At 45.7% G+C, this 12751-nt stretch overlaps 1 protein-coding gene across 9 annotated transcripts in view; it reads right to left on the bottom strand.

Moving 5' to 3' along the window:
* Positions 1-12751, bottom strand: part of GALNT7 (polypeptide N-acetylgalactosaminyltransferase 7) — a 115899-nt gene that overhangs the window by 58661 nt on the left and 44487 nt on the right. For 8 of the 9 annotated variants that reach the window (XR_016393462.1, XR_016393463.1, XR_016393464.1 and 5 more), the window contains one exon: positions 573-1033. Coding sequence is in view for 6 of the 9 variants with exons in the window: in XM_022594881.3 (XP_022450589.1) it covers positions 573-1033 (461 nt within the window). In the remaining 3 variants the exon portion in view is untranslated. Of the gene's footprint in view, positions 1-572; positions 1034-3119; positions 8492-12751 lie in introns of those variants that run through there. The other variant, XM_089912711.1, reaches the window with a different exon arrangement.

Below are 12751 nucleotides of genomic sequence, written 5' to 3'. Positions count from 1 at the left end.
GAGGGCTACGGTTTCATCTGTCTGAAGGCACCTTTTATACAGTACATACTCGGGAGCTTCCGTTCCCAGTTTCAGTGCTGAGGGTAAGAACGGAAGAAGGCAAACAACCAGTTAGTTCCAGAGGCATCCCGAGCAGCATTCCTGTTTACCGTCCCACAGCAAGACAAGGAGCTTTGTCCAGCAGGAGAAACAACGCACCAAGAGAGACAGCTCTGTTATTCACACATTGTCAGGTGAACTTAAAGCACCTCCTATCAAGAGTTACTTCACAGCCTGGTACAAGCTCGTTTTCTCTCTGTGGACTGGGAACAGAAAGTTCAGACCGGTGCCTGTCCGGGGACAACACTTTGAGCAGCAGTGGTAGAGGAGACCCCAGAATTTTATACGCCACACCCTCAGTAAAATAACACAAATGGGGAGATCTCCCCCTTCTGGCCACTTCGTGGACCAAAGACCCCCTTATTCCCTTTCAGTGAAGGCACAAAATGTGTTTTGCACTCTAACCATCTAAGTAAGTCTAGGTATCTATGGAAACGCGCGCCCAGGTCAGAAAGGGGAGGGGTTGTGCTTACTCTTCTTGTCGTAAGTCACTGACGCTGCGGTCCAGGGAGATCATGTCACTCGCCACCATGTTAAATCCAAACTCTTTAATGCTGGCTTGAACTGCATGTTTGAATTCTGGTCCCAAAACCAACGGCTTGGCTTTCTCTCCAGGGCCACCAACCACTCCGTGAGGCTCGGGCTCTTTGGGTTCAAAGTTACCGAGGACCCCTGGGCGGAGCACAGGATCACGGTACGTGAAAGTCTGAGGCTTAAATGTGAGATACTGCCTCTGCATTATGTCTTTCTGGTTATCTCCTCCAGCATGGCGCTCTTGTTCATGTTTGGCCTTGTTTTTTCTTCTAATAGACTCTAAGTCCACTTCTACTCCTTCAACATGAGGCCAGGGCACCACGGGTTTGAATCTGTCATCCCCAGGAGCTAGTCCATTGCCCCCTCGGTCAGGCATGGGGTTATTAACAGCTCTGTCTTCCTACACAAAAGGGAGGGGGATATACAGTGAGTACATGAAGGCAACCACAACAGAGTTTATGACACCAATTTTCATGTTTTCAAAATAGCTGAGGCAACAATCAAATGGTCTGAAATATGAAACAGAAGCAGGCCATGAATCAGGGCCCCCATTAGAAGGTACCTTTCCCAGGGGGAACCAAGAAGAGACTATTTCCTTGCCTAACCGTTCCAAAACAAAGGGGTGGATGCATTTTTTTTACTTCTCCCCTTATAAACACGACTCTATCAAAGACCCCTTAATAAAGCATAGTGCTGTTTTCTTTCTTTTTCCCTATTTTTTTGGCTGCGCTGTGCAGCATGTTGGATCTTAGTTCCCCCACCAGGGATCGAACCCATGGCCCTTGCAGTTGGAACCACGGAGTCTTAACCACTGGACCGCCAGGGAAGTCCCAAAGCACACTGTCACAGGTCAGAGCAATGAGGTTCTAGGACCTGTGACTAAAGGAGGCACTTAACAGGTCCTGTTGTACAGTGTGGTTTTCCCAGTTATCTGGTGTACGAGGAATATGATGTTTTGTCGGTCACACAGCCACATGGTGGCAGTGCTGTTAGGCATCACCCACCCCGAGGCTGGCTTCGTGCTCCAAATGCCAGAGGAACAGGGCTGGGATTTGCACTCAACAGCCCCCATTAGGTATTTCCTGCTCAGTGAAAGTTTAGCTGAGTTCCAAACTATTAAAAAAAAAAAAAAAAAAAAAAAAAAAGCTCTAGTGACTGTAACCGAGTCAGCTGGGGCTTTTAAACCACACCCAGTACCTAAGTTGGCCACGTTCCAGAAGCGTCCCAAGGAAACAGACGCTGTGTGTACAGGTATTCTGGGAGGGGTGTCTCCCTTTCCTCACCCCCTGCACATATCTTCCCGTCAGAAGTCCTGAGTGCAGGGTGTCCCTGGTGGCGCAATGGTTGAGAGTCCGCCTGCCAATACAGGGGACACGGGTTCGAGCCCTGGCCCGGGAAGATCCCACATGCCGGGGAGCAACGAAGCCTGTGCGCCACAACTACTGAGCCCGCATGCCATGACTACTGAGCCTGCGCTCCAGAGCCTGTGAGCCACAACTACTGAAGCCCGTGTGCCGCAACTACTGAGCCCGCGGGCCACAACTACTGAGCCTGCGAGCCACAACTACTGAAGCCCGCGCGCCTAGAGCCCGTGCTCCGCAACAACAGAAGCCACCGCAATGAGAAGCCTGTGCACGGCAACAAAGAGCGGCCCCCCGCTCGCTGAAACTAGAGAAAGCCCACGCACAGCAACAAAGACCCAACGCAGCCAAAAATAAATAAATAAATAAACAAACATTAAAAAAAAAAAAGAAATCCTGAGTGCTTTTGCTTCTGGGGTGTCACATGTGAAGTTTTTCCTGAATCCATGCACAGAGCCTTGTGTCTCAACGTCAGCATCACCTCCGTGGCTTTAAGTATACTGATGTCTGTGTCCCACCCCTCAGACACTGTGATTTAATTGGTTGGGGCATCAGAATTTTAAAAGCTCCCCAGGTGATTTCAATATGCATCAGGCTTGCGCTCCTCTGGCTTAAAGGGAGCACCTCCAGCTATAACCAGCAGAGGCCGATAGAGAATGTGTGCAGCTGGGCTGGAGCGAGGTGAAGAGGTCAGAACCAGAACCGCAGACGGCCGGCTGGTCTGCCACCCCCCTCACGCCAAGATCCCCTGGTTCCTTAAGAGATTCATGAAAGAATTAGTACTCCCCTCCCACTGACATGTTTCTACAGTGTTAGAGCTGTCTTGAAAACTGAAGTTAAAAACTTTAAAGAGTACAGAAGTAAGGCTCCAGGTGTGATGCTGATATGCAGGTTGCCGTCTACCAGTAGTTTATCTAGAGACAAAGGTCTCTTTGGAAAGTCAGCTAATCCAAATGTGAATTTAGTCGATGATGAAGTTTTGGTAACGGCTAGCTAAGGATTGACTTGAGAGAGTTCAAAAAGGAATTTAACAAGTTTATCTCTTTGTTTAGGTAACACTATAAGCATGTGATACAAAATTCAAAGGATCGCAAAGGGCATACAGTGAAAGGCAAGTTTTCCTACCTTCCCTTCCGCAGAGGTGCTCACAGCCAGCACTTCCTTGTGAATCTTCCTAGAGATATGACATGCAGATATGAACATACATGTGTATGTATGACAAGAATTTTTTTCTGAACGTGGGACACAGATTTTAATTGACCGATTAATTTTAAAAGGAACCATAAGACGTTACAACCAGTTCAAAGGTGAATCCAAAGAACAGACAAATATGTAAATATCAAGAATACTGCAAAGAATTTACAAATAGAGGCAAAACTGGTAAAACTGGTCAATATCCAGGCTGCATTCCACAGTACGTGACTGCCATTTCAACGGACGAGACGCCTGTGCATTTCTAGCAGTTTTCTATCATTTACAGGACGGTAAACAGCTCAGAGATAATGAAAGGGTGAGATAACACAGAAAGCCGAGTTAGGTAATGCACCCCATAATCTTTTTGGTCCATTTCAAAGTTTCTCCACAATTTTCCTCCTGTAGCACGAAACAACATAAGATGCAGCACTTCGCCTAACCATCTAATGGGATGCCTGTCCAGGTACAGGTGGATAAGCCTTCTGGATCAGGTTTCTGACCACCGCACACCTGAGTCGAGTAGTAGGGATGTAGCTGAAGCCTAACCTGTGAGCTCTAAGGGTCAGAGTAGGGCTAGTCTGGAGGCAGGAAGCAGCCTTGCCTGAGATCCGTGTCCCGAAGCACTGAGGGCTCTGGTGGGAATTAACCCATCCTGAGGAGAGGAAGCCAAGCACGCCTCTGTCACAGAGAGGTAGGCGCGGAAGCTGGGGGGTGATTCCGGTGATGGGAAAGTGTCCTTTTCTCCACTTATCTCCTGGCTCTTTCCAAAATTATACTACACAACCGCAGTGTTGTAATAAACAAATTAAAATAGAGAGGTCATTATAAAACTCTCAGATACTGGACTCAAGTTGTTGACGTTGAACAAAGTACCCCACAAAAAAGAAGGAAGACATGGTCCCCCCACTTCAACTTTCCACATCAAGGCTCCAGTGAACCAGTAACGGGGTAGGTAAAGAATGAGGGGAGGGGAAAAGGGACAGAAAAGTACACTGAACAGGTCGCCGAAGGTCAACAGAGCATCCTCTGTAGTGCCTAATATGCCACTGGGGGAAAACGGCTTACTGGAAGAATGCGCAACATGAGAGTGCATGAAATCAGGTACCCGAACTGTGAGAGACGTGCTGTGGTTTAGGTGCGTAGGGTCTGATGTGAGACTCGCAAACTTAAACGTTTCTCAAACTCCCCCACCTCAACAAGAGAACGTTTAATGGATTCGAACTTCGTGCTCATCTTCCTCCAAAAATTGTTCTGATCTTCCCTTTGTCTAACCTTTGACTCTTTTTGGGCCGCCAGGCTCGTGCGATCTTGTTTCCAGACCAGGGACCGAACCCAGACCCTCGGCAGTGAGAGCTCAGAGTCCTAACCACTGGACCACCCGGAAGTCCCCTAACCTTTGCTTCTTGGTGTTCTCTGTAGATCTGTTAGGGGCCTGCCTGTCACTCCTACTCACTCTGGCGTCTCCTCTCCCGAGCGAGGTGCAGGTTCATTTGATCTTTCCTACCCCCGTTTCCTCAGCCCACATCTCACTTCTCATCTCTGGGCCCACAGTCAACTGCTTCCTCAACATTTCTGCTTGAATCAACCTGGCACCTAAACTGAAAAGACCCCAGAATGAACTTCCCATTTATGTCACCCGTTTCCATTACTGTCCTCCCCACCTCGGGGACGGGAGCCACTGCCCAATCAACCGATCAAACACCAGTCCTACGTTGCCTCCCCAGCCACTTGCTCTGACAGCCTATCTCCCTGACTCCTGTCAACCCTACTGCCTTGTGTAGCTCCTGAGCCCGGTCACTTTCTCCGTACCCTCGCTGCCGTGAAATAAGATTCGTATTCTAACGGCAAGACAAGAAAAATTTCAACACAGAAGTTCTTCTCTGCCCCTTGGCCTCCTCTCTCCCCCACTGTGCACTGTGTGTCTGCATTATACATCAACCCAACCCCCCATCGGCAGAAATACCTGCTCGGCCATCAAGAGCAACATTCTCCCAGCATCAACAAGACAACTGCTTAAAAGACAACATTCCCTCTTGAGCTTGTAAGGGCTCATGTGACCCACCACGATGCCACTTAGATCTGGATCATGTAAACTGTCAATGATACGGCATTGGATGTAGCGCCCTCTGTCTCAAAAAACTTATTTACCTGTGCCTGGACTCCTAACAGGCAGAACAGTTCTCAGAGCTTTCTGAGATGCTCTTCCTGGGTTATAATCCTCAAATTTGGCTCAAAAAATTTTTTCCGTTTCTTTCTTAGCTTAATTTTTTGCCAACACTGCCAAGGCCACTCTGCCCTCTTAACAGGATGACTAGAATAGGAAGAACAGTGACGACTGCAAACACTGTGTTCTAAGTGCTTCACGCATATTAAACTATTCAACGCCAAGAGTTAGGTTCTGTGATTACCACCCCCCATTGCACAGACAGAAGAGCCAACAGAGAAGTGACCTAATGTCGGGATCAGTACAAGCCAAGGCTGGAACGTGCATCCGGGCAGAGCCCGTGCGCCCGAACCCCGGGCATTAGTGCTTCTCCTTCCAACGCGTGCACTCGCTGTCTCTCGTCATTACCGTTCTGCACAGCAGCCGGTGTGACTTCCCTGAAATTCAAGTATGAACACGTCCCTTCCCCTGCTTCCAGGCTCCACGCCGGCCCTCTTCCCTCAGGAGAGCAGACACTCTTCCCAGAGCTTTTCCGGCTCCAGCCTGCACTCATCTCTCCACCTCACCCCCTGGGGCAGGAGCAGGAAACACTCCAGGCTTTTTAGACCTCAGGGTCTCTGCCGCAGTTACTCAAGATGCCATTATAGTGCCCAGAGCAGCCAGACAGTACGTAACCGAATGGGTACAGCTGTGTTCCCACAAAACCTTGTTTACAAAGACAGGCCAATGGGGATGGATTTGCCCCCAATCCCTGCACTAGACTGGAAGTTCCGTGGAAGGGGAGGGACCACGTCCATGGGATGCACCACTGCACCCCAATGCACGCAATCCTAAGTATTTACTGAATAAATGCACGAATCCTACAATATCTGCCTGACTTACGAGAGAGAGTCTGAGAGGGAAAGGGAGAACACGGACAGGGAAAGAGGGGCTTGATCAGACAGAAGCTTCCTAGCGATACTTTATATTCTCTGAAGAGAGGAGGACCTAACTTTATATTCTGTGCACAGTGCTGTATTCTTAATAACGCTGTATAACAGACACCAGAAAAATTGAATTTGCTCACTTCTCAAAGCCTCCATGTCATTAAATCTGAAGGCAAAACCAAATACGAGAATTGTCTGCCTAACCCCAAGTCAATTAAGAATAATCACGTCAAATCGTCACGTTATATGATTCAAAGGATGACTGTAAAGTAGTACAGCACTCAACTCCCCGGAGAGGGAGAACTACAGGCTCCTTCTTCCGGGGAGGGAATGAGAGTTAGCAGTTGCCTTTGTGATTTGCTGCTGTTAAGATACCTTCATAAGCATGAGCTGATTTCCTTAACAGTCAAAATCAATGGATCACTACTGATGATTGGAAATGGAAAACAGAATCGGGAGATAATCTTCTAAGATCAGTATGTTTGTAAACGTGGAAATGTACTGAAAAACAGAATCACTAATCACCGGATGGAAATACGGGGTTAACAGGAATCAGGTCAGACTACTCACTTTCCATCTTACAATTCACCAAGCTCCCCCTTGACCCCGAATCACCCTTACGCATGACATCTTTCCAAGATGGTCATGCCTCGGTAGAAATGATATGAATACAAAGGAATTTAGAGCAAAGGAAAGTAACACAGGCTTGGATCTGAAATTCGAGGTGAGCCTAGAAAGCTAAGCTCATAATGAAGAGCTTCTGCAGCCACCAGATCTCTTGAGAAATCAGCTTTGCTTTGGGACGTGGCCGCCACTAACAACTGCTCGCGATTTGGCTGTCATTCTGCCTGAGCCACAGAGTTTACAACATAACAGGTCAAATTTAATTCTACAGTTTAAAGCCCTCTTGATAAATTAGAAAAATCCGATCTGCATCCCTTCTCCAGCTGCACTCAATCACTCACTCACCTAGGAGGAGCAGAAGACAGCAGGGAGGGAGGGATGAGAATAGTCAACGAAGTTCAGAAGAAACGGAGTGAGCCTGTGGGCGGGGTGTCCCCAGACTCTCCCCAGCGTGTGGCAGGATGTAGGCATGGGTGGGGTGCTCCAGCCTCAGCACCCGGTTTCTCTCTGGTTACTACAGCTGGATTCTGAGCTGGCCCAGCCCCTGCTGACATCCTGTGCTCAGGAAGACCATCCACTCTGGCTCCTTTCAGAGGCCTGAGAGTTGACCGCACTGCCCTGGGCGTCGGTGGCCCTTCTGGGGCATGATGGGTGGGGGGAGGGCAGTGTCAAGTAATCTGTCTGCTTCATCAGGGCTTGAAATGGATACACTCAAGATGAAACAGAGGAGTCACCAATCCTTGAATACGTAGGGTGTCCTCCCTTATGGAAAAGGACCCTATTCAAGTACATTTGAAGACCAATGGCAATGCCTCTGTTAGCAGTTACGGCAGAACTGGAAATGGAGGAGGGTCTGGCTTATCAGTGAGAAAAAGCATTGCATTCCGACAGCATGACTATCCGCCCTAAGAAATGGACTGACTCAGCAGGGATGCCAAGCACCAGGCCAGGATATAAACCAAAAGGGAACAGCGTGGAGAAGGCAGCACAGCTGACATCACAGTAACCGCTCCACCAAGAGGAACTCAGGTCAGCAGCCCTAACACCACAGGCTAGACCTGGGCAAGTAACCACCAGTCACAGGCCACTACACAGTAAGCCAGGGGGACCAAGACTTACTCTAGGGACAGTGCATCCCTGGACTGTCTGGAGCTCCTGTCACATTGGAGCTGCTGACATTGGCAGCCAGTCACCAATGGGAAAGGCAGTGCCGCACTTTAACCACCTACCAGGTTCAGAGTCAATTAAATGCCACTCCTCCTTAGTCAAATGAGCAGTATATGATATGCAGTATATAATATAGATCTGTCCTGTAGTTTGTAATACTGAAGTTAATAGGTGTCCTCTGGACTTCCTGGTGGTCCAGCGGTGAAGAATCCACCTTCCAATGCAGGGGGACGTGGGTTGGATCCCTGGTCGGGGAACTAAGATCCCACATGCCACAGGGCTACTAAGCCCGCGCACCACAAATACCGAGCCTGCGCACCAAAACTAGAGAGCCCGCGTGGTGCCGCAACGAAGAGCTCACGTGCCCTGGAGCCCACGTGACACAACTACAGAGAGAGAACCCGCAGGCCGCAACTGGAAAGAAGCCCACGCACCTCAATGAAGAGCCCGCATGCTGCAATTAAAGATCCTGCATGCTGCAACGAAGACAACCCCCCCGCCTGTCGTAACTAAGACCCCATGCAGCCAAAAATAATAATAAATAAATAAATATTTAAAAATATAGGTGTCCTCCTAAAAAGTGGCTATATCACATTTTTGAACATTTATCATGTTAATAAAGGGAGATTTCCATTATAAAAGAGCCTCCTGACACATTTCATAGTTGTGCGGCTGGTCGAGATTTGTAGATTTGTATTTTTGTGCGTATCACATGGTATTCTTAAAAGAAGTGTCCATCTGCACTGGCACAATGATTTTCTGAAGATAAATTCGCGATCTGCCTGACTTACATAATGAGAAACTTTCAGGTTGTATGTAAAATACTACATAGTCAGTAGAAAAGTATCAACTATTTTGGGGCAACCAACTATGTGAGTTATTGAAGACAGCCTCGTGAAGGTTATCTAAAATTAGCTACATTTTCTGATGCCTGGAGCCAGCTCTCAGTTGATGCTGTCTAGCATCCTTTAGTCCACTCCCTCTGGAGGCTGCAAGTTCCCTTTTTAAAAAGAAGGCAAAGGCAAGCACTTCATCCCAGCTGTTTCTAATCCACTCAAGGCTTTTCCTCCAGGTCAATGATGAAATCTGGATGCTGAGAGTGGGAAACACTGACCCCTTCCAGCCTTTAACATTATCCAAGAAACAAAACAAGAGTTAAGCAGCTTTCTCCCCACCACTATGTATAAAAACATTGCCACGTCAGTTTCATTATGTTCCACCTTTGGATAATAATTATGCACTGACGGTAGCCCAAGTTATAAATTAGCCAGTGTCCAATTTCCATCGTTTTCTCTGGTTCAAGTAAATACTTCAGTACGTTTCTAATATTTAACGTCACTCATACCATTGGACACTGTATGTGGGTACACTTTTCTTCTTGTGTTTGTGGGCGCACCTCTTCATTCAGGGTTTAGGAACATCACTCTTTAACTGGCAAGAAATATTACCTTTATCTCACCAGAACCCAAACTTAATGGACAAGTAAGAATTTCGTTATAGGACATATATTTATTTCAACTGTTTCACAGATGAGAAGCAATACTAAAAAGAAAGACTTCTGAAATATTTAAAAAATTCTAATTTTTAAGTTTGATCTCTTTCAACTCTAGATTACTCCAGTGATTAGGTATAGTTTAAAAGCGGTTGACAGTGATATTAGTAAGCGTGGGTAATAAAATCCATCATGTTTCCTCAGAAGCATATGGTACACTTTAAAACAAAACTTAGTTTAACCAAACTAAAATAAGTGATCAAATTGGTTAAAATTATGATAAAATTTACTTTTTAATAACCATGTCAATGCACAGCATTTTTTAAAAGGTATCAGGGTAAACTGCAAATTCCTTAGTAATAAAAACTTTCCATTTTCAACATATAAATTCAAATTACAACTGGAAAAAGGGAGATTTCACACAAGATCCTTCTCTGCATTAACACTATAATCTCTAATGTTCTATTTTGTAAATGTGAAATTATCATTAAGCACCAGCTGTTCAAGCCAGCAGGTTTGAACGCCCCCCGGGCCCCCATTCTCCCAGGTCCCGAATATTTCTAACACTGTTCTTCCCAAATTGCCTTAGGATCTGTTCACATGTTTCTCCCCAGTCAAACGAGGGCTCTCGGAGGACGGTTATCTGTGTGTAGACAGTAGGTACTCAATGTGTGCTTCTTCATGGACTGAGCAAATGGGGAACATGTAGCTGGGGGGGGTCACATCACCTATTTATCTGCTGGAATATAAACTGGCTTTGAATCCACTGCCTTATGCCACTGCTGGACCTGGTTTAAGTTAGCATTTTGAGAATCCAAATGAGGTAACTGAAAACATTACTTTCCCTACAAATCTAAAATCTGAATAATCCTTTTTTTAGTTTCTCTCCTTCAGATCTGAATAAATCATGTCTGCAAGTGAAATTTGTTATTTCATGGAAAATGAGTACTTCATTTAAACACAAGAAAGTAAACCTGCTGGTGTTAGTCTGAGCCTCTAGTCCAATTTATCTTGCCAATGGTCTCCTGCTAAATTTGGTCCTTGTTTTTAAAACAGAAATAAGCTAGAGATTCTAAATCAGGTCAGAAAACGACCAGATAGTACTCAAGAGGGAATACATTAAAAGAAGAGATGGGCAGATAAAGGACCAAAATATAGGTTAATGTCTACAAATAGGAAAATAACAAACTGGTTATCCTTTTACAAAAAACTTTTATTTCGGGCTTCCCTGGTGGCGCAGCGGTTGAGAGTCCGCCTGCCGATGCAGGGGACACGGGTTCGTGCCCCGGTCCGGGAAGATCCCACATGCCGCGGAGCCGCTGGGCCCGTGAGCCATGGCCGCTGAGCCTGCGCGTCTGGAGCCTGTGCTCCGCAGCGGGAGAGGCCACAACAGTGAGAGGTCCGCGCACCGAAAAAAAAAACAAAAAACAAAACTTTTATTTCTGAGACTGTTTAATGGCCCAGATCAAAGTTATTATCATAGACAACTAACCAAGAGGTCTATGAAACATGCAATGTGAACACCTTGACGAAATCCAGATAACTTTTATTTTTCATGCCTTAGCTCATTAACGGAGTCATATATATACTTTACAGGTTTAAAACAATATTTATTATCGTGAATATTTAGTATTAAATCTCTAGCTGATTCGAACTGAATTTTAAGAATCAAACATAGGTACTAAACAATTGATCAATAAATCGGGACTTCCTACGTGGTCCAGTGGTTAAGACTCTGTGCTCCCAATGCAGGGGGCATGGGTTTGATCACTGGTTGGGGAACTAAGATCCCGCACGGCGCGGCCAAAACAAACAAAAAACCAAAATCAATAAATCATTTTGTAGTAGATTTCAAAAGGTGAGGAAGCTATATTTGCCATCATTTCAGTGGTAACAGCACAGATGTCGAGACAGGGCTGTAAGAACGAGGCACACCAATGTCACTTAAAAGCCCCATCTCCCACAGGTAATGAAAGGTGGATTATAATACCTCTTAGAAATCATAAAAGGATATAGTGGGTAACTCTCTGTGTTTGGGAGCTAAGCAATTACTGAACTTTAAAAAGAAAGTTCCTAAGTGGTATTTTCATTCTAAATTTTTTTTTAAATTGTCAACATTTCATAACAAATATCCTACCACATTAATCCTACAAAATGACCTGTCTAAAAATAAGAAAAGTATTGGGGAAAGAGTGAGGAGAAAAAGATGAAAGTAAAGCAAAGAGAGAAAGATGGTAAATTAAAATCTGTGAAGATTTTTAAACACATGAATAATTTATGTATGCATATATATTATGTATGTGATGATGGAGAGTGGTAATACACATTTAAAAGCCGAACAGCTTAGTAGGATAAGATGCAAGAAATTAACCCTGCTGAACAGACCCTTTGCAGGAACCATCGCAGCATTCTCTCAGGTGGAGACCGGAGGACCCACTGAGAGCTGAACTGGCAGAAGATGTGGCCCCGCCTGGCCCTCCTCTGCCCACCTGCCCACCCACATACTTTGGGACCTTCTCTCAGCCTGGGCCAATCAACTCCACTTTCTTAACTAGAAGAGCTGACACGTGCTCCACTCTCTTTTCCAGATCACCTTTAAAATATTTTAAAAGAGCGAGCCCTACATCCGTCCCTGGGGACCATGCTGTTAAAACTTCTTTTTTCTTTTTTAAATCCAGGCACATGCTTATTTAATCCTATCCTTTGATTCTTGTTTCCAATATAACAATACACTTCACAATCTAATACCAGTCAACGCCAAACAGTTTAACTCTCAATTCTCCTTCGCATCTGGTGATCCCAGTGAAAGCACTAATGATTTCCAAATCTTCCTGAAAACTTTCCTGGAAATTATGTCACCAAGAGGATCATCAATAATTCTTAGGACGTTAAGGAAAACATTTTACTAGGGGAGAGCAGAACGAGGTCAAACGTGGTATCTGTGTCAAGAGAGAACTACTGTAAAACCCTTTTGAAAGCTGAGAAAGCAATGTCCTACTACCTCTCCAGGGGAGAAGTTCTAGAATGAACACAGCACTCCCACGTGAAGTGCTGCTACTTTGCAGAGGGAAATGCATCAAACAGCCTTTCCTCCAGGGCTTCCCTGCTTTGCCCCGAACATAAAAACAGCATAAAAGCATATAAAACAGCTCATAAAACAGCACGGCAATGTGGGGCTTTACCACACATA

This window comes from Delphinapterus leucas, chromosome 6, assembly GCF_059928025.1.
Source record: "Delphinapterus leucas isolate spDelLeu-1000000601 "Yukka" chromosome 6, BTC_Dleu_Yukka2, whole genome shotgun sequence".
NCBI classification, from domain to species: Eukaryota; Metazoa; Chordata; class Mammalia; order Artiodactyla; family Monodontidae; genus Delphinapterus; species Delphinapterus leucas.
The sequence above is the reverse complement of the archived record's forward strand: the minus strand, read 5'-3'. Positions and strand labels throughout refer to the sequence as shown.